Source organism: Bubalus kerabau, chromosome 11, assembly GCF_029407905.1.
Source record: "Bubalus kerabau isolate K-KA32 ecotype Philippines breed swamp buffalo chromosome 11, PCC_UOA_SB_1v2, whole genome shotgun sequence".
Taxonomy (NCBI): domain Eukaryota; kingdom Metazoa; phylum Chordata; class Mammalia; order Artiodactyla; family Bovidae; genus Bubalus; species Bubalus kerabau.
This window is the reverse complement of record NC_073634.1, coordinates 67,708,815-67,730,867: the sequence shown is the minus strand read 5'-3', so window position 1 is coordinate 67,730,867 and position 22,053 is coordinate 67,708,815. Positions and strand designations below refer to the sequence as shown.

At 40.1% G+C, this 22,053-nt stretch overlaps 1 protein-coding gene across 4 annotated transcripts in view; it reads right to left on the bottom strand.

Moving 5' to 3' along the window:
• The window catches only part of MEIS1 (Meis homeobox 1), a 165,444-nt gene that overhangs the window by 46,060 nt on the left and 97,331 nt on the right, over window positions 1-22,053 (bottom strand). For all 4 annotated transcript variants that reach the window (XM_055540490.1, XM_055540491.1, XM_055540488.1 and 1 more), the window contains exon 9: window positions 361-437. In XM_055540490.1, coding sequence (XP_055396465.1) covers window positions 361-437 — 77 coding nt within the window. The remainder of the gene's footprint in view (window positions 1-360; window positions 438-22,053) is intronic.

The following is a 22,053-nucleotide window of genomic DNA, read 5'->3' as shown; positions in this document are numbered from 1 at the left end:
AGTTTCTTGTTTCATAGAAACAAGGATATTACTCTTTCTATTGATCGTCCTTAAAGATTAAAAAAAAACATGTGAGACATTTACAGAGCCACAGCTAAATGAATTAAACACTTATTTTTACTATGCCTAAAATTTGTCAATTTATAAAGGAGGTGTAAAACAATATGGAGTTTTCTTTTCTAGCAAGTGCTAGAAAGAAACTTTCTAATCTAGCAAGTGCTGTGGCTCATCCTGTGTTCTCACCTTTGGATCAACAAGCCACCAGGGAAAACTGGGTGTGTCTTCTTAATGTAAAACAAGAGCTGCAGGTTGCCAGAGGGGAAAGCAGATTGTGTGTAAACACAAAGCCAAATTACTTACCAATTGTTCACTTGAAGGATGGTGAGTCCCGTGTCTTGTGCCAACTGCTTTTTCTGTTCTTCAGAAGGGTAAGGGTGCTGAAAGAGGACAAAAAGGATGGGTGTATACCTGTATGCTCCGAACACACAATGTGCACATCACAACAGGTGCAACCCTAGGTGCAAGGGATTCAATAATAAACACATATGCTCTGTTAAAAATAAAAAGATGTGTACATCAGGCAATTTGAGGCGATTTTGTCAATAACGTAAATGTCTGCTGAGGTCTATAATTAAAGGTAAAAATGCTGAGGTGTGTCACTCTTATTAATGGAATACTACATCATCTAATTAACGGCAGTAAAAGACAAGCCAATTACAAAGATTAGTGAAGTGTATAAATAGCTACTTAGGATACTTGCAGATACTGAGTTTATAACAGGTTTATTTGTTACAAACACAGAAAGTTCAATAGGATCTTCCTTGTATTTTACAAGATTAAAATAACAAATCCTTTTTGACCGTACAAAAGTGTACCACCTTGACATAATATTTTTCTAGAACCACAGATTTCTAAAGCTGACCATTGGACCAACAAGCTCAGCCTAGGCCCACAGAAAGTAAGCATTTTGTTAGCATCACATTCTCCTCTCAGAAAAGCACCATGTTGCTGGATACCAATATCAAAGCTGCTGCTGCTGCTGCTAGATCGCTTCAATCGTGTCCAACTCTGTGCGACTGCATAGACGGCAGCCCACCAGGCTCTCCCGTCCCTGGGATTCTCCAGGCAAGAACACTGGAGTGGGTTGCCATTTCCTTCTCCAATGCATGAAAGTGAAAGTGAAGGTGCTCAGTCATATCCGACTCTTCGAGATTCCATGGACTGTAGCCCACAAGCTTCTCTGTCCATGGGACTCTCCAGGCAAGAGTTTTGGAGTGGGTTGCCATTGCCTTCTCCATATCAAAGTTGAAGTGGGTGTATTAAAAAAAAAAAAACAAAAACAACAAAAAAAACACTATTCATTTCAACTCTTCTGTAAAGCACAACCAAATGAAATTCTACCAAAGTTGGTTCCCTATCTGAATGTCAACATACTCTAGGATTCTGAACACAGGCCAATGTAGTAAGGTCAAAGACAGAACATTTTGTGTGCGAAGAACAAGTCTCAGGAGTTAAGAGTGGACAAAAATATTACATGATTAGATAATAAAATGAAATCCATACTTCTTGTAAAAATGTTTAGAATTCTACTAAGATTAGTTTTGGCACAGATACTTCTATTTAATAGTCAACTATATCTAAGTTTGAAATACACATTTCTAAAGCCTGGGAGAGAAGCTGAGGACATGATTTCCAATCTAGTTGAGACACTGACTATTTTGAACACTGCACCCCAATAAACTCTCCCAAGATAGAACTGTCCTGATAGTCAACTTTCTATTCTCTATATGAATGGGAAAGAGCACCCCAACTCTCCATTTTACTGTATGTGCCATCAGAAATTAAATCCTGGTCTATTGAATGTTAATTAACATAGCTTTCCAATCTTATTAATAATGTCCGATTAGATGCTTAGAAGTCTCGTTAATGACTGCTTCAATGCTCTTATATGTAAGTTTAAATATGTTCTATATCTATACACATGGGATTCGTTTGTGGCAAGCAGAGATGTAGCCATTTTCCCATAAGCATTGTGACTTGATTGTCACTTAATCATAAATACACAATTAGAATAAGGCTTTGCTTTCATGGAATATAGTGCTGCTCTCTTAAGAGCTTCGAGTATATTACAGACAAAGTGGTAATTAATCCCCATTATATCCTTTGAGGGACATAAATGAATCTATTGTCCCTCCCGTTTTACAGGTGAGGACACTGGCCAGGGGCTGGCACTATCGGCAGCAACATGACCCACGCATATTTCCTGCTTCCCATCCAGCATCTAAGCCTCTTCATGACAGAAGGGTGTGGCAAGGCCTTTCATAATCTCCATTCCTGTCCCCCTTCAAGAACCTCCATACACTCACCTTGCCTGCAAGACTCACCACCATCCAGCCCCACCCACCTCCTAGATGGTATTCTCTTCTCCTCACCCCACCTCACTTTCTGTTCAGCCATCTTCCGTTCTTCCAACACACCAAGTAAGTTCCTACTCACAAGTTCCTACTCCAATGTCATTGTCATGTCTCAATTCAAATGCCAAGCCCTACCCTCCCCACTCTCCACCAGCCCGCCTTATCATTCTCACACCATTCTCTCCGCTTTATCCCCATAAAAGCAAGCATCACACTCGGAAACACCCATTCTGATTATTTCTTTCCTTGGTCATGTTTCTTTTCCCACTCATTTAGCATCTCAAACACCCTCAAATTTCTCATTCACCATCCTCAAAGCCAGATCTTCACATAAAGGAAACCAGTAAATATTGATGAGACAAAGGAATGCTCTAACTTGCCATGATACACAGATACTTTCCACTCAAATGTAACATCAAAATGTATGATAAGATTTTTTTCAAAGCCCATAGGAAGATAAACAGTCCAATCCGAGATCCACAGCACTACTTTTCTTACTTCATTCCTAAAAGTGATAGCTACCCATTCTTTTCAAAGCAAAGTATATCACCTCCATAATCTGTGAAGATCATAGGTGACAATCACCCCTACTCACTAGGATGCCAGTCATCACAAGCAAAATCTAATGATTGAACACTGACCTAAAAGCAATTCACTGCCCAAGGTTTAAACACGACTCCTATTGCATAAATATTTGCCACACAATACAAGCCAAATGAAGGGTTTCCCAGGTGGGACAATGGTAAAGAATCCCTGCCAATGCAGGAGATTCAAGAGACATGGTTCGATCCCTGGGTTGGGAAGATCCCCTAGAGTAGGAAATGGCCATCCACTCCAGTATTTTTGCCTGGGAAATTACATGGACAGAGGAGCCTGGTGGGCTACAGTCTATGCGGTTGCACAGAGTTGAACACAACTGAGCACAAAGCATATATATATATATATATACGTATAGTAGATCTACATCTATACTAGTTGAAAACTACATAGTTATATATGACCCTATTAGATTGTATAAATTACACCGCTATTCACTAACCATGAGACTTTGAACAACAGATCACTTTTCCTTGATTTTATCATCTGGGAGTTCTCCAGGCTAGCAATTCTTAAGTAATAAAAGTCTGACTGAAATACGCAAATTTTAGCATCTAGCTGTTGGTACTATTTGCTATATAGGGTTGTATACTGATGTACCTAAGTCATTTCCAATCTATAACATCTTCTATAATATAATTGCTTACAGTTTTGCCAGGTCTTCTTTCAATGATTTTCGAAAGAATTAATAAACATGTCAATGGTCCCTCTTCACTACAGCTGAATGGTACACACCTTTTGCCCTGTCTTGTTAGTTGTGTTTTAATATTATGACCAGAACTGGATAAAAATTAATATTTATGCCATTTACCTTTAGTTACTTTGAAAATTGAGAATTGTCACATTTATTTGTGCTGCATTTCCAAAGTATTTTTGCATGCTTGTTTGTGAGCAAGTTTACATAAATTCTTAGAAAGCAAAAGAGATTCACATTTTATTTATGCAAGGGGTGTCAGGAAAATTCTCTTTGGATCTTTAAAGTCACCTGAATCATTATAGCTTCAAAGAGCAATCTAATGGCCTGCAAATTGTCAGCGCAAATTTAGATTGTTTCTTTACATCAAGCAGTTTCTGATTTCATAATTTAAATATCATAAAATGAGAACGTTCAACCCTTTTATTTTTCCCTCTGTCACTTTTCATGTGATCTGATTTTAAGTAATTGGAACAAACTGTGCCTAATTTCATGCAGCATAATTGCCAGGCAGCTCAAGCTATGGAGACCCAGCACTCTGTCTCCATTAAACAATTTTCAGTTGTTCAGGATATATTTTTTAATAGAAATGAATGAGGCTGGATGAAATTAAATATCACAATAATCTGGTCATTGTTAAGGGGAAAAAGAGGTATCAACAAAATTCCTAAACCTTTGTCTATGGTAGGACAACTGGATATTTTCTTTTTCTGATAGTTCTTGGACCTAGTGTCCTGCAAACTTTCCATTCCCTGAAAAAATAAAAATCCATATTTGCTAGAATCACATGAAAGCCACAGCTTCAGGTAGTTAATCCACACTCAGCCAAAAATTCACAAAGAAGGAGGCTTTTTAACTGAAATCCAATATGTTTAACTATCTTAAATCCTAATCATCTTCACTAGATAAGCATTTCTGGACAGTATGAGTACTCCTTGGTAGACTTAAAAAGAAAAAATGACTTGACAAAAACCCCACATGCCACAGGCAAGGCTGCTGTGAAAACATTCAAAGCTCAGTTTGCATTCCGCCCATGGCTAGGAAGACCATGAGAAGGGCAAAGGTAGATGTCATTTTACAAAAGAGAGGAGGAGTGCCATTTTAGGAACAAAATAGAAAATTTATTTCAAACCATTACAACAACAGGGCTAGGCCCCCTTGCAATTTTCCTGAACACCTTTGCTATTATGGCATCTAACCAGCAAGGACGCTGGTTGAAGAAAGATCAGTGGGTTCTCGTGAAGGAAAGAGGATTGCACTTGCCAGATATACCAACCATCCTAATCACTGTGGGATATCAAAGCAAATTTGACCACAGTCCAATAGACAGGGACAGGAGACCTCTCCTTTGTTGTGTACATTAGCTTCCTGCCATTATCTCTTAAAAGCTTAATTATTTGTAAACAATTGATCAAGATGGGAATTTGAGAAAGGATATGCAAGGACCACTGGGAGAACTGCAACGCATTAGGAGAGCAAACAAAATTACCTTTAGATCTTACAATAAGAATTAACGATTGAGACGGGAGAGTGAGGCAGGGCAGTAGCTGCAAGGCTTCTTTTCTGGAGTGTTCCCATTTGATCTGCATTAACACCTCAGGAATGAAGTGAAAGCATAAAACAGTGATTATGTATGGGTAAAGCTGACCCTCCCTTCCAACATTAACCTGCACACATGTAGAGAGCAGAGCTGTGGACTCAGACGGAAACAAGTGGCTTGTGGCAGTGGAACCTGAGCTAAAGGAGAGAACTCACTCAATGACCATCCTGATTTCAATAATCAACACCCTGACTTCTTCCCCATCTCCTACTGAAATAGACACTACTTGCCACTCTTCCTATGTTTCTGGAACTGCAGTGTGGCTTCTAATAATGACCTCGGATACAGTGATGGGTCAATAACCCCCTCAAAGGATAAAATGATCCCCAGAGTATGTGTCCTGTGTAGCAGAAATAGAGGTTGTCTGGGAAGAAAAAATCTAAAAATAGCTTACATAAAAATTAAGTCTGAACTGTCCTTTTACCAGAGAGAGGGGATAAAAAGTGACAGGAAGAAAATGGCAACTCTCTAAAGAAAGTTATCTCTGTCCAATTCCAATCTTGTGCTTGAGATGAGAATAGGGAGGGGGTCCTGATGTTGGTTATCTGGTATTTACAAATTTACAATACACTGGAGAAAACTTATTTTCTTTAAACAATCCAGCCCACTCTTTGAGATGCGCATTAATGGGAAAAGAAACTCTTCAGCACACACAGATGGAAAATGTCCAGCCTTCTATCTTAACGATATCCTTGACCAAATGTACTCCTTTCATCAAATCTTCCACCCCTGACTGCAAATGTGGATGCCAAGACAGTGATGAACTTTATCTTATCTACCCTGGTAACCAAGTTTCATAATGCTCCCCCTCTCACTGCCTTGCCCACTCTAACAGCTCATTGTAATGGCAGCAGAAAATTTGAAAATAATCCTGTACAGAGCTCACTGGTGAGATAATGGAAAGCTACGCTGCCCCTTCTCAAGCCTCAGATTAGTAATTTCTTGTGACACAGAACTGCCTCTCTACCGAAACTGCAAAACAGCTATAACAAAGCAATAGAGGTGGAAGCAATTTTCAAGCAAAATGTTACATGCTATACTTTAAAAGGTATGGGAATAGGTACCAGGGGAGCTGAATCTAACAGGAGGAATTATGGCAACTGTCCAATATCACCCTTATCAAGGCAATGTTCTGTTGCTTGGCTGAATATGTTGAAGAACAATTTTGGAACTTCTTTTATCCCTTTTTCTCCAGCCCTTTGCCTCCTCCACAGCCAAGTTTAATGCATTAATATAAGTTGACCTTGAGCTAAACTCTGGTATGTGATGGAGAGATACTCCCTTTAAAGAAGAAGAAGAAAAAAAAAACTACCATATGGCTCTTAACCATTGGATTTCTGTGTTCTTTTTAAAACTTCTACTGAGTTCTTGTCACTAAGGGAATATTGTAGATCTAAATTAAATAACCAGCTATGCATGTGACCTCTAAGAGCAGAAGCAGAGGCTTGTTAACCAAATATATTTGTATTTGTTTAACATCATCTTTTTTTGCCTATAAAAACTTCTGCTACTTTAAATAAACTTGCAGCCATTTTCCCCTTTTGCACTGACTATGAATAGCTTACACTGTGACAATTACATTGATCTAGGATACTTCTTTCCTTTAAAAAAATCCATAATGCTTCCCTATTGTCTTTCAGCTTTATGAATTAGTTTTACTGTTTCAGTGAATGCTTTTTTGTCTTCTGACTGCACATTATCAAAGAGACACTTTGTGCCTCCCATTTGCATTACAAAAGCAGAGTACCGTGCAGTGGAAGAGCAGAGCCTGAATGCAGAGCAGTTGAGTCCTGCATCCTCACGGGCTGAAATCAAAAGAACGGTGGTGGGGTCCTGACTGGCTAAGAAGCCAAAAATGTTTGGAGCATCATCAGTGAAGTTACAGGATTTCAACTTGCTTTCTTAATTCTCAACCAACGGTCCCAGATTGCCCAGCTGCTCAGACTAAGCGCTCAGCACTGGCTTTTCTGAAGCCCAGTCGAGCCATTTTGCAGACAAGCCCTCCAATTTCTTGTCTATTCCAGCAGTGGTTCTAAGAAGTTGCTAGTAGGAAGTGTGCAAGCAGGAAGGTCAGGTAGGAATCTCTAAACTTGATCTTATTACATGAAAATGACATGAGTGTGGAAGGAAAATTTGAACACTGGGTAGTATTTAGTAACAGTCTTCAGTTTTGCACTAATGAGACTATACAATACACAGCACTGAAAACGTTGTTATATAGTTAATTATAAGAGGCTAATACTACAATGTATTCCCTGTCTCATCTATCTGATCTTTTAGTTTCTTATAAATATCCTTCAAACATAAAAACACCAAATAGAAAAAAAAAAGGATACTACATTAGAATACATTCATAATCCTCTGTATTGGGAACTTTTTTTAAGTTGCTTGCAATTCCATTATAATAACAATGTTTAGATCTATTCTTCAGTAGCTATAGATATGTTCCAGGAGTATTTTTAAATATATGCATTAAAGATATAAAATTTAGACTCTAAATTAGCAATTACTTATATCCTTCTAAAAGTATTAAAATTCATGAAGAGTGCTGAAATTATTTTGAACAGTTATGATTATTAATGAACCCCCTGAATATTGATTCTCTTAGTAGGAAACCATGGCTATAAAAGGAAACACAGAAAAACCTATGAGAAAAACAGGGTAAGAGGAGTAGGGGATGGGGGTAGGGAACAGGGGAGAAAATGTGCTTCTTTTGTGTCCTTTTTGGATCACTTTAAATAACAGCTCGTTTGAACTCTTCTCGATTGTCAGTAGGACATGTGCATTACACAGATATACTCTTGGTGATCCTAGGAGTGGGGACTATGCTCAGTTCCACTGTACAGATGAGAAAGCTGAGGCTCGGCTAGGTCCCAAAACGTGCACAAAGGTTCACAGCTACATAGATCTGGAGCCAGGTCAGCCTCCCTCCGAGTTTCTCCACTTGGCTACACTTTCACTGATGTTTCTTTCCCATCTCTCCATTCCCTTTTTAAGCTAAACACTGTAAAACCAAAAACATATTCTAACGGAACATGAACATGAACGTTCTCCACTGCAGTGAGTGGTGACTGTTTCTCTGCAGTTTTAAAAGCCTAGATCCAGGGAGAGTTGCCTCCTTCCTCCCCTCCACCCCCAGCTCACATCCCCACTGCTTCTGCCCTACAGGCAAACATCAAGGGTCAGGGAAGGAGCTGTGAGGTGGAAGTTAGTTCATCAGGATCTTTCCCCATATTCTCCCTCCAGCATCCATCCAAAGGGACTTGATTAAATAGCAGCTTATTAGTATTAGTAAGAGTGATCGAAGCGGTCATGGCAACATACCCTAAGAAGAAAGGATGTAACAGGCAGTGTTTCAAATCCTTCACATGCATTAACTCACGTCATCTCCACAAAACATTATAAGAGAGGCTCAATTATTATACCCATTTTACAGATGAAGAAACTGGAGTACCGAAAGGACAAATAACTTTCTCTTCACACAGTTTGTAATACAGCTGGGATTTGAAACTTGGTGACTGCAGATGGTAACTACAGCCATGAAATTAAAAGACGCTTACTCCTTGGAAGAAAAGTTATGACCAACCTAGATAGCATATTGAAAAGCAGAGACATTACTTTGCCAACAAAGTTCCGTCTAGTCAAGGCTATGGTTTTTCCAGTGGTCATGTATGGATATGAGAGTTGGACTGTGAAGAAAGCTGAACACCGAAGAATAGATGCTTTTGAACTGTGGTGTTGGAGAAGACTCTTGAGAGTCCCTTGGACTGCAAGGAGATCCAACCAGTCCATTCTGAAGGAGATCAGTCCTGGGTGTTCTCCAGCTGAAACTCCAGTACTTTGGCCACCTCATGCGAAGAGTTGACTCATTGGAAAAGACTCTGATGCTGGGAGGGATTGGGGGCAGGAGGAGAAGGGGATGACTGAGAATGAGATGGCTGGATGGCATCACTGACTCGATGGACGTGAGTCTGATTGAACTCCGGGAGTTGGTGATGGACAGGGAGGCCTGGTGTGCTGCAATTCATGGGGTCGCAAAGAGTCAGACATGACTGAGTGACTGAACTGAACTGAACTGATACCATACAAGTTGAGAAAATTCACTTCCAAATTATTTTTGTTTTCTAAATGCTGGGTGGAGCCAACCCACTCATTCCTGATGAGTTAATCATGAATATATATATGATGATTACTACTCATTTTATGAAGAAGCTATTATCTTAATGTGTGTGGGTCTACACCTCAGTTCTGTTAATGAAAGTAATAGGAAATTTTGTTACAAGATACAAAACTCAATGGAAACTAATACATCCATCACTTTATTCATTCTCATGTTGCTTATAAACATAAGAATGAGGGTAGGTTATATACAAGAACACTATTTAAGGATTATAGAAATAAATGCCTGCTCTTCCATCCAACTGCATTACAATATGCCTTAAATTGTCTGCTTTGAAATTAATTGTTGTGTGTTTTTCTACCAATTACTTTCATTTTGTATGTGATTCTTAATCAAATATGAGTTAAATTACATTTGGAACCATTTCATTTTAGTAGAATACTAATAAAAACACAGGAATGCTATTGCCATTTACAAGGCAACCAGCCCAGTTCTGTGCCCAATAAATATTTGTTGTATAAACGAATGAGTGCTATTGAAGTTAGAGACACCCAAAATGCGTCAACTAGCATTTATAAGTAGATGACTTCAGATAAACAGCAGAAAACTAGCAGCCCTGTTTCAACAATTGTTCATCCTTCTCACTCACTTCTACAAATCCCAAAAACAGTGTAGGTTTTATTTATTTAACTGAGATTTTTATAATGCTTACACTGTGCCAGGCAATGTTCTCAGTACTTTACAAGTATTTACTTGTTCAGTCCTTCTAACAAGTCTATGAGGTCAGTGTTTTTACCCTGATGTTACAGATGTGGAAACTGAGGTGCAGTTTAAGTTATATGCAAATAGGAGGAAGTTGGGATTTGACCCTAAGAAACCTAGTTCTTCATGTTCTTCATTCCTGAGTTATTCTGTTTGTCTTTCTTAGCATGTACAAATTCCCCTGAAGTTTCTTCAAAACCCAATCTATGTTGTTTTGGGTTCACATGTTGCAAAAGTTCCCTTCCCACTCTCCAACTGCAATGTAATAAAATTCAAGTTCTCCATCTCACAGGACTGAAGAAAGAATAGAGAAGACTGTTTCGACATACAAGCCTCCCCCAAGAATTTCACTGTAACAAATAAAGCAGTGGCACACCATCCTAGACCACTTTTCTGAAAAGAAAGTTCATGACCAGTTAATACAATAAACTTCAATAAAGTAAGGATCTTTTCCAAACTATATACAGCTCATCTCCACTATTGCCGAGAGCGTGCCAGCTACAAGGAGACCTATCCCCCACCCGAAGAACACTTTTCCTCTTTAAAAATCAAAGCAAAAGAGTTTTGAAACCATGAAGAGAAAAGACCAGGAAGATGAAATACAACGATAACACTTGGAACGAGTCTGTTGACAGTCGTCATTATTGCCTTTACAGACACTTTGTCCAGCATTAAATACTGAGGAAAAACACTTGTACAAAGAATAAAGTATCCATAAGTGAGAAACAAAACCAATACACTTGTTGAGAAGATGTCTTGAGAGACAGAAAGCGAGAGCTAGGGAGAGAGATGGAGAATTCGTGCTGCTCCCAATATGACTAAAGACCCCTGGAACTGGTACTCATTCTCTAGTGCTAATTTTCCCACTTAAATTACAGTGATGGTGTAGCCTCATCTCATTAGAGATCATTGTCCCCAGTAGACAGTTGTGTTTATGGGGGACTCTGGCTGTTCCACACCTGCTGATCAGGTTGCTATGTGATCAAGGCTGCATACAAACAGCAGACTCGAGCTTGCTGGACTGCGACTGATGAGCCCAGGCTAATTCAGGGGTGATTATGTAGTTTACTGGACCACTAAACCTCTTTAAGCTTGTAATTACTGCCTATTTGAGTAAAGAACATTCAAAAGCAATTCACTGCATCATGCCTGCCACAGCTGGAAGCAGGCTGCCAGCAGTCTGTGGGGACATTAAAATCTACAGGGACGTGGATTGAAGCCCAGCTAGCAGACACTGTCAGCAGCACCCGCAGCCAAGTCTGTGCACATTCCCGCTCACCTCTCCTGACCAAGCTTACCATTAAAGGTGCCATGAAAACTATAGAACAGCCATAAAGATGACAAATAACGGACTGAAATGATACAAACTACATTTTAATGATTTTCCCCCTTTTGTAAAGCTAAAATCGAAAACCTCTTTTCACAATGCCAAAGAGAGAGAAAGCATATGCTTTACATAACACACAACACTGAGATTTGCCATGCACTTGGTAAAAGTTCCATCCAAAAAAATACCAACTTGAAAACAAAATGCCCACCTTTTAGGCTTTCTGAAAGAACTGGGATGTACCGTCATCTGAGATCTCTTCCACCCACTTAGCAGTCGTGTTTATTACCTTAGCTGGAAAAATATTGTTTAGCTAGTGGATTGACATTTTCAAAGATCACGTGTAGATTTCTCCTGTTAATGAATTAAAATGCTGTTCAGACACCTAAGTGAAATTTACTTTCAGGAGTCAGAGAAGATTTCAGGGGAAAAACATGTATCAGTATTTATCAATGTTCTGGTTTTCTTTTGCTGACACCTTAACAACTGTAGCTCTTCTGTACAACAAAAGTGTAAAACAAGCTCTGCATTGCTGCGGATATAATTATTACTTGTCTCTAAGTAACCAAAAAAAAAAAAAAAAGACTGGAACCTAATGAAGGGGGATTAAGTTAATTTCTTTTTTAGCTAACAGTTTCCTGTCTCTCAAAATGCAGACCTTGGTTCAGGGAAGGAAAATTAAGCTTTTTATTTCACTAAAATCTCCACTTTGGAATATTGATATTAAAATATTAAGATGATGTTTATTCTTTAAAAGTATGTAAATTTGGTTTTAAATAAAGCCACAGAAATCCTTTCTGACTACTTCATCCAAAGTCCACAGATCCAGGGGGTTTATGTATTATCTACACATCATTCCTATTAATATTCATTAGGTAGGTCTGCTTGCATTTTTATAAGCTGTGAGAGAGGCAAAGAAACAACCAGAATTCTTTAACACACAGGCATTATCAATTCAATGTATGCCAAATAGCAGAGCACCCTAATCTGAAGTTAAGATTCTAACACAATTTACCTTTGCTTAGCTAATTTTTATGAAAACTCTTTTCCCTTTACCCACTGTAGTCTAAGCTATTTAATTATCTCTATTCTCTGTAACATACTTCAATTTTTAATTTAAGAGATTATTCAGCACTATACTTTATCTTGGTTAGCAACAAAACTCTTACCTTGCAATCAAACTAAAGAGAATTTCCCTTTAAGGAAAAAAAAAAACAAAAAACTAAAAACTTTAAATTGTCTTAGTAATAAGATTACCTTTATCTTTATGAACCTTTTTAAGCAAACCCCTTTTAACTCCCCAAAGCATTTATTGATGTGAATTCACGGTCTGTCTCCAGAGTGGATTATAGAAGAGGGAAGAGTCTTAGTCAAAATTTGGGCAGATCCCCAGTATTTGTTTCCCAAATCATGTTTCCTCAGTCACGCAGTCTACCCAGACAGGGAAATGCTCACAGGGCTGTGGATGTTTTTCTGTGGCATTCCCAAAGAGCCCGCAGACATTCCTGGAACATCTTAGATGAGTGGGATAAAGAGTGGAACCTGTCACCAACAAGATGACAAGATAAAGGTGACAGAAATAAAGGTACTCAAAGTTAACTTGGAATGTAAATTGGGGCAACCACTACAGAAAACAGTATAGAGGATCCTTAAAAACTAAAAAATGGTACTACCAGGCGATCCAGCAATTCTACTCCTGAGTCTATATCCAGAAAAAAACAAAAACTCTACTTCAAAAAGACACATGCATGCCAATGTTCATAGCAGCACTATTTACAATAGTCAAGACATGGAAGCAACCCAACTGCCCATCAACAGGTTGACTTAAGAAGATGCATGTGTACATATATACATATATATATATAGTCCATTTTATATATATATATATATATATATATATATATATATATAATGGAATATTACTCTGTCAGAAAAAATAATGAAATCCTGCCATTTGCAGCAATCATGGATGGACTTAGAGAGTATTATGCTTAGTGAAAGACAAATATACTATATTATATAACTTATGTGTGAAAAAATAATACAGGGACTTTCCTGGTGGTCCAGTGGCTAAGACTCTGTGCTCCCAATGCAGAGGGGCTGGGGCTCAATTCCTGGTCAGGGAACCAGATCCCACATGCTACAACTAAGACCTGGAACAGTCAAATAAATAAATAAATATTTTAAAAATAATAATACAAACAAATCTATACACAAAACAGAAACACAGTCACAGATATATTAATAGAAAACAAATTTATGGTTACCAAAAGGGGAGGAGAGACAAATTAGGAGTATGGGACTACCAGATACAAACTATTCTATATAAAACAGATAAGCAACAAGAATTTACTGTATAGCACGGAAAGTTATACCCAATATCTTGTAATAAACTATAATGGAATATAATCTGATAAAAAACAAACAAACAAAAAAAAGTTAATAGCCAATCTGAAGTGGTTTTTTTAAGCTATGCGTTTGGGTAAGCTTTTATGTACTCTATATTTTATAACACTACACATTTTCAAAGGCCTTTATTATATTTCATGAAATTTGAGACTTACACTTACTTGGTCAGGTTGGCAGCATAGGTAAAGCTGCCTCCATTTTATGGACGAAAAGATAAAACTCAGAGTGGACACATGGCAGGTTATGTGGGCAGGAAGTTGCGGCTCACAGGCCTGGAGCTCAGGCTCTAACTTCTCAATCTAGTTCTCTTTACACTCTTATGAAGCTCAAAGTTAATCTTGTAATGATAAAATAAAGAGCTGGAGCCATGTTTTTCAGAAAGCTACCAAGAGTTGGCCTCTACAATGAAAGCTAACATGGGCCCAGCCTCTGTTTTACTGTGTAAACATGCATTGGTCTATACACAAAAGGTGAAACAAAAAACTCAGACTAAAATCAGATAAAGCAGAACATCTTTCAAAATGGCTGTCATCATTTCTAACAAAACATACACATGTAAGCTGCTATGTCGCTTCAGTCGTGTCCGACTCTGTGCAACCCCAGAGACAGCAGCCCACCAGGCTCCCCCGTCCCTGAGATTCTCCAAGCAAGAACACTGGAGTGGGTTGCCATTTCCTTCTCCAGTGCATGAAAGTGAAAAGTGAAAGTGAAGTCACTCAGTCGTGTCTGACTCTTAGCGACCCCATGGACTGCAGCCTACCAGGCTCCTCCATCCATGGGATATTCCAGGCAAGAGTACTAGAGTGGGGTGCCATTGCCTTCTCTGACATATGTAAGCTAAGTAGTGCTAAAAGGTCTTGAATAATGGCATTAGTCCCTTCTACAACAGGCTTTGGGAAAGAGATAGCTCAGTTGGTAAAGAATCTGCCCACAATGCAGGAAACCCTGGTTTGATCCCTGGGTCAGGAAGATCCACTGGAGAAGGGATAGGCTACTCACTCCAGTATTCTTGGGCTTCCCTTGTGGCTCAGCAGGTGAAGAATCCACCTGCAATGTGGGAGACCTGGGTTCGATCCCTAGGCTGGGATGGTCTCCTGGAGAAGAGAAAGGCTACCCACTTCAGTATTCTGACCTGGAGAATTCCAAGGACTGTATAGTCCATGGGTCACAAAGAGTTGGACACAACTGAGCGACTTTCACTTCACTACCCAATGACTGAGTGGTTTGTTTCTCTTTGAATCAACTAGACAATCTTATTTTATTTAATGTGTCATTCCTTGCCATTTCATGTGTGATGTGAGGTTGCTAATAACATATACAAGAGGCCTAATTTCCCCCATGCCTAAAATTCTTCCTAGGAGGACTTGGGCCTGTGTGGAGAGCCATTAACCTGGGCAGGTCAGGGGAGTGCTCATCAAGTCCATTTCTGCTTCAGTGATGTGGTTATACATTGACAAACAGCAAATCCAAAGGAAAGCATTTTAAGAGTTATTGGTTTCAAGAGGTGCCCTTAGGTATACCAATTGAGCTAGATAACTGAAGCTCAAGTCCTGAGGAACCCACACGAACTGGGTGACCTTGATCAAGGCATTTCAAGTCTCTGAGCCTCAGCCTCCTCATCAGTGAAAATGAGGATGACAAAACCAGCAGGGGTCAAATGACACAACAGACACTGAATCGCTTGGCACAGTGGCTGGCCCGGATGGAGGGCTTAGTAAAGCGTAGATAAATTTGACATGCAAGGTCATGCAAGGTTGCAAGGTTGGGCTAATCTAACTAAACATACTATATATATATATAATTTTTTTTTTCTCAGTTTGTAGGGAAGAGCGTCTGACTAGGTAATCCTTGAAATTTATTTTTCTAGTGTTTGTTAGGTTTTAATGTTTTCTTACAATTCTCTTTATTTAGACAATCACTTCCAGGATATCTAAAGGCAGGGCAGCTTCAAAGGCAGTCACACAGGGCCCCCCACACAAAAGAGCCCCCTGTCTGTTTTCATTTGCTGGTACTGCCATCTTGAAGTTCTTCATAAGCCTTCTGGAAGCCCTGCATTTTCAATGTGCACAGTTTATATGGAGGATGTATGCATTCTCTAGAAATCCTATAGCAGGTCCTGCTAGAAGAAGGGAGGCCACGTTCTCCCTATCAGATGTTTTCTATGCAGCTACAACCCCCTTGAATTTATCTGAACTTCACATGGAAGTGAACAAATAATTACTATATTCATACTAAACAAGTGTAAAAAAAGAAAACAGTAAGTAGGTGAGACATTGTAGATGTGTTCAGGCCTCAGACAGAAGAGTAAAGACACTCAGACGCCCCTCTGCTGGGCTGCAAGGGCTCACACACTCCTGTAAGTGCCTAAATCACCCTTGGGGACAAACTGAGTCACTGAGAAAATATTCCATAATATCAAGTCCATGGGGAAAAAAATCAATAATCCGGAACCTTCAAGGTGTGAGGCCCATTCTGGCTCACTGGATGTAGGGGCGTTGGGAGCCTTTGTCTTTTGGTGGCTAGGAGTCAGAAGTGGCAGTTCGCCCACCTTCCTTGGCAGGGGATGAGCGTCACATTTGGCAGAAAAGTGTGCTCTCGAGAAAAGGGAGCAGAGAATCTTTTGGCCTGGGCTCCAGCTAGGCTAGATCAAGAGTGAGAACTCACCCTTGCATGCCAACCAAATGCCACTGTAATTAAAAACAAAGCTTTGGAAATAAAAGTATCTGGAAATTATTTCGGTTCCAGCACATTCACAATAGGATCTCATCAATAGTTACTATTAATTCACTTAGTCATAGGTTTCTGGAGGTTGGAGATGGGGTGGACCTGTCATTTTATTTTCTCAGCCTGCTTAAACAGAATTCTGCTTTTTGTTTAAGGAGGTCCAGATAAATATATAAATAGGCAAACTAAAGAGAAAAATGTATGTAATAAGGCATAAAGTTTCAGAAACCTCTAGCATATTTGAATCAGCACCTTATAGCAAATCTTCTAAGGTGGCAGCCCTGATTTTTAAAAAATGCAAAATTCTATCATTCTGATGATGCCAAATGATGAACTCGAGTATTATATGCATATATTTTGTTTAATGGCTTCATTTATTTTAATAACAAAGGGAAACTAGATTTTACAGATGAAAGCTTTTTTTTTTTTTTCCCTTGGCTCCAATGCAACTGGGATTTTAAAAATCCGTGATGTTAACCAATATGTGATAATGGCTACTCTCAGGAGCCCTACCTCATACCACTTTATGCAGTGGAAACCTACACAGAGTAACTACCACTAGAGTACCACAAATTTAAGAAGGCACGATTGGGGCTTATGATTGTTCGTGTCTTTCCTCTGAATGGTTACATGTTCAGTAAAGCGTCAGCTGTGGAATTACTGAAGCAATGGGATTAACTCACTAAAGATTTATTATAAATGAGGCAGGAAGGTGCTGCTCATGTGATTTCGAGGATAAGAAAATAATTGCATAAACCCCTTTTTCCTCTGTTCAGAAATCTGCCTACAGGGTTTAATATTTTGTTGAGAATCAAAAAAATAAATCACAGCAAGTAACTTCAGTTTAATTCTTGTCTGATTTCTTCATTACACTGGATATCTATAAAGAATCAGGACACCAGGAGCTCATCAAAATCAGTTCCCATGGGAACAAAAGGCACGCCACCTCAGAACCTCCCTGTCAGCCCCTAAAACGTGCTCATTTATTCAAAATGTCTGGCTACTTTCAGAAAAGAAAGAGAGGAAAGAGAAAGAACGAAAGAAAGAGAAGGAAGAATGGAAGGAAAGAAGAGAGGGAGGGAAGGGAAGGAGACAGGGAGGTATCTGACCCATTTAACATTCTGGTGAGATGACACAAACCTAAAGTCTGAAGTGTTTTTTTACTGAGAGCCATACCTTGAAACTCTAGAACACAACAGATGCAATTCTCCAGCCACACACAGGATGTAGAGTGATTTTACCGACACTATAGTGGCCTAAGATGGCAGCTCGTGATTAATAGCTGCGTCATCCTTGGCCCCGCTGCAGTCAGGCCTGGGGTCTGATCCTGACACACACAGCCTTCGTCTGCAGCCAATCAGCAGATGTAAGCACACAGGCTCTGTCAGGTTGACATATCATGCCTTCAACGATGTCAGCGAGTATTAATGTTCAATTATCTGTCCTAGAAATGACCCACGCCTTTATGCATTATGTGACTGCGCACATGGACTCTGGTAATCCCAAAGACAAGGGCAGAGATGCCCGCAGTAAACCCGCTACTGGGGGTTGGCTTTCCAACGCTGTCATGACATTGCCTTGCAGTACGGAATAGGAGATGTATTCTTAGATTTTTTTCCTGAACCATATTTGAAAAGCCAATAAGCTATCTATCTATCTATCTATCTTCCTTTCTGTATGCCTGCATGCCAGTAGTCCTTTCTATTTAAACATCAACCCTTCACATGAGTCATCAGTGACTAGCCAATTGCACTGAGCCAATCGTTCTTTATATACGACAATGAGCTGCTCATTATGTGTGGGGTGCTGTGTTATTTCATGAAACCAGGTGTATTTCATTTACCATCAAAACAAAATGACAATAGTAGATGCTTCTGGAGCGATGTCAAGATCAATTCAACTTCAACTCGCAAATCTGAAGGAATCTATTCAAGCCAGCCACCCGTCCTGTCCACTATTAAAGATCAGGCCTCTGGCAGAGGCATGATTTTAAAAAGCATACCTGATATTGTTTTACTTGTTAACCTTTACAGTTTTGCTCCAGTGTTTTAAAATACTGTGTTGATTTGTTGTAGTTAAATTTAAAATCCTCCTTTCTCACGTATCATGGTAAGAAAAGAAATTTTATCTTAGTAGACAGCTGCATTTGCATGGTTTTTGTTGAACTCAGGTTCAAAGGTTATCAATAACAAGTTTGCAAACTTCTCATACAACCAGCACTGAAAGATAATGTACAGTAATTGCATGATAACTTCCTCCAAAACTGAGATAAAGCCTTTAATGCAATCTCAAGTTCACCAACCTGTACATGATAGTAAGAACTTAAGTAGTTCATATTGCAACTCAACAAATCTGCCCCATGAGACAAATTTTTAAAGAATAGAAAATGCAATTATTTTTCCATTGGAAAACCACTAAAAATCATTATTTTGCCTTAATTTTACCATGTGAAAAGCAAGCTGATTATGAAATGTATCTATTAAAAGTCTAGCCAGTCACAGTGTGGTGTCTCGTGTTATTTCAATCTATACATGTACTCTCAACTGCACTGTGAGAGTCCTTTTATCTTCTTTACTCTTTTTTTCCCTTTTCTTGGTCTGTCTACTGTGTTCCCAACAGCATTTTTTTCCAAATGACTCCCACTCGCCTCTAGCTCCCAATCCTACCCCTGGGACTCTTAGCAGTTGACTTTGCCTCCTGGTCTGCTAACAGAACTAGGAGGGGAAGAGCACCCAAAACCTACCTCTTGTGTATTTCTAAACCTCCCTGCCTTGATCTTCCTCTCCTGGTTCTCACTTGGTGCTAAGTCCATGCTCTCAGATGCCATCCCATAACTCTCCCCACTAACCCTCTACTGCCAACTTGCTCTTGATCCTTGCTACATTAATCAGTTCTTTTCTACATTTATCTTCAATGGTTCCTGCTCTATTGCCTAAGTAATTAATTAGACTGGGCTTTAACAAATTGCATGGAACATAGTAGCAATTCCATGAAAGACAGCTGTATGCTATGTGTAAAGGTTCAAATCTCCCTTCTCCTAAATATTAAAAAAAGAGAGAAATTTTTCCCTCTTGTTACCACTTCCTCCTGCTGCTGCTGCTGCTGCTAAGTCGCGTCAGTCGTGTCCGACTCTGTGCGACCCCATAGACGGCAGCCCACCAGGCTCCGCCGTCCCTGGGATTCTCCAGGCAAGAACACTGGAGTGGGTTGCCATTTCCTTCTCCAATGCATGGAAGTGAAAAGTGAAAGTGAAGTCTCTCAGCCATGTCTGACTCTTCGCGACCCCATGGACTGTAGCCTACCAGGCTCCTCCGTCCATGGGATTTTCCAGGCAAGAGTACTGGAGTGGGGTGCCATTGCCTTCTCCGCACTTCCTCCTGCTCCTGCCCAAATTGTAACCCTTTGTATATTACCCCTTAATCAATTGCAAGCCTCTACTGTCACATTGCCCATATGCCCTAGAATACAGCTTCTTTCTCTTCCAAAGGCCTGAAACAGGTCTTTCAAAGGTCACTGGTGATCTCCTAATCCCCATACCAAGACCTTTTCTAGTCTTTCTACTTCTCAGGGTTTGATTGCCTCTATTTTGAAACTTTGCTCTTGCATTTGGTCAATAAATATCATCAAGCATCTCTCTTATGGCTCTGAAGATACAGAGGTGAAAGATTCAATCATCTTATTTATGAGGGAGGCAGTTCATAAATAAACAGTCACCGTGACAAGTATTCTTTATCAGATGACCATCAAGGTGCTATGGATCTGAAGGCAGGGGCCATTTTCCTTTCTCCTGGAAAGAACCAGGAATGGCTTCCCCAAGCTGTGACATCTGAGATAAGATGTTAAGGATGCAGGAAAAAGTGTGAAGTAGAAAAGGGGTCATGGAGGTTCCAGATGAGGGAACAGCACATGCCAGAGTGCAGAGTACAGGACCGCTTAGCATCTGTTGGGGGTAAGCATGTGTAGAAAGGGGGAAAGAGGAGCCTGGGTGCTCAGTGGGTCAGTGTCTGACCTTAAGAGTCCATGAATGGCAGGCTGAAGATGTTGTATCCTAAGGACAATGGGGAGATATTACAAGATTTCAAGTAGGGGTGAGATTTGGCTCAGAAAAATCACTCAACCGGCAAAACGGGGGTTGCTTGTAAGGAATCAATTTTAACAATTGTCATTGATTAGAGGCAGGGAGGCTGATTAGGGAAATGGGTAAGCAGAAGACAAGGAGGCTATGGCAGCGGGACCAGACAAGGATAAGAGAATGGAGACATGTCTAGAAGGGAGAGTTAATGGGACTCAGGGAGTAAGCAACTATCTGTGAAGTGGGGAAAAGAGGAAACCTTCAGGCTGACTCTGAGGCTCCTGGCTGGAGCGTTTAGGTCCATGGTGATGCTGTTAGCTGAGATGAGGATGACAGAAAGGGGAGACAGTTTGGGACCATGATGTGTACTATTTGGGAATCGACCCTGACTTTCTCATCATGGGACCTTCTTTCATTTTCTTAGAATTAAATGTATTGGAGCTAGAAGGATCCCCAGAGATGACTGCAGCCCACCTCCACTTTGGACAGACCTCTTGCCTGCCCCTCTGTCTCTTTCTCTAGTTTTTCCTCCAGACAGCCTTTAAAGCGAGGCATTGCCTGAATTCTGCTCCTGTCTCCTCCCTTTCTCTCTCAGCGCTCTCTAGGTCCATGATTCATCTCCATCTCTAGCTTTGGTGGAGGCAACACTAAGCCTTGTGCTCTCACCAAAGCCACAGCCATCCCATTTCCAACTACTGACCCACAACTCACGAGGATGCCCCACCATCACCAGAATCACAGGTACCCCGTACTGAACTCCCCACCTTCCCCTAAAACAAGTGCCTCCTTCTAACTTTCCTTCTTCCCTGGAAGAGACTCCAGCTCTGGAACTGCCAGAGTGAAACAGGGAAATCACCTTTGAATGTCTTCTGTACCAAATGTCTCCCCATGAGTGGTTATGAAAACAGGCCTGAGAGTCAGATGGGTTGGAGTTAAAATCCAGTCCCTGTTTCTTGCTGTGCCACTGCAGGCAAGTTATTTAATCTCTCCAAATCTTGATTTCCTTAACAGCAAAATAGAGCGACTAGGAGGCTCTCCTTGAGAGGATCATTGTGGGAATTTGGTGAGATAAAACCTGGAAGTGCTGAGCAAGGCCTGCCATGGTGGGGGCGGGGTAGGGGAAGTCTGCCCCAGCCTGGAAGAACACTTTATTCACTGATATTATTTAGAATTGCCAGTGCATGGTGATAATAATAAACAGACTGACTTTTAGTCATTTTATTTTTATTTGTAAGTTCTCTGTGCACATGGCACCAAGCACCCACCTTGGCATATCACTGGCACTCAGCACAGTGTATGGTACACATACACTATGAATGTGCACCATGAGCCAG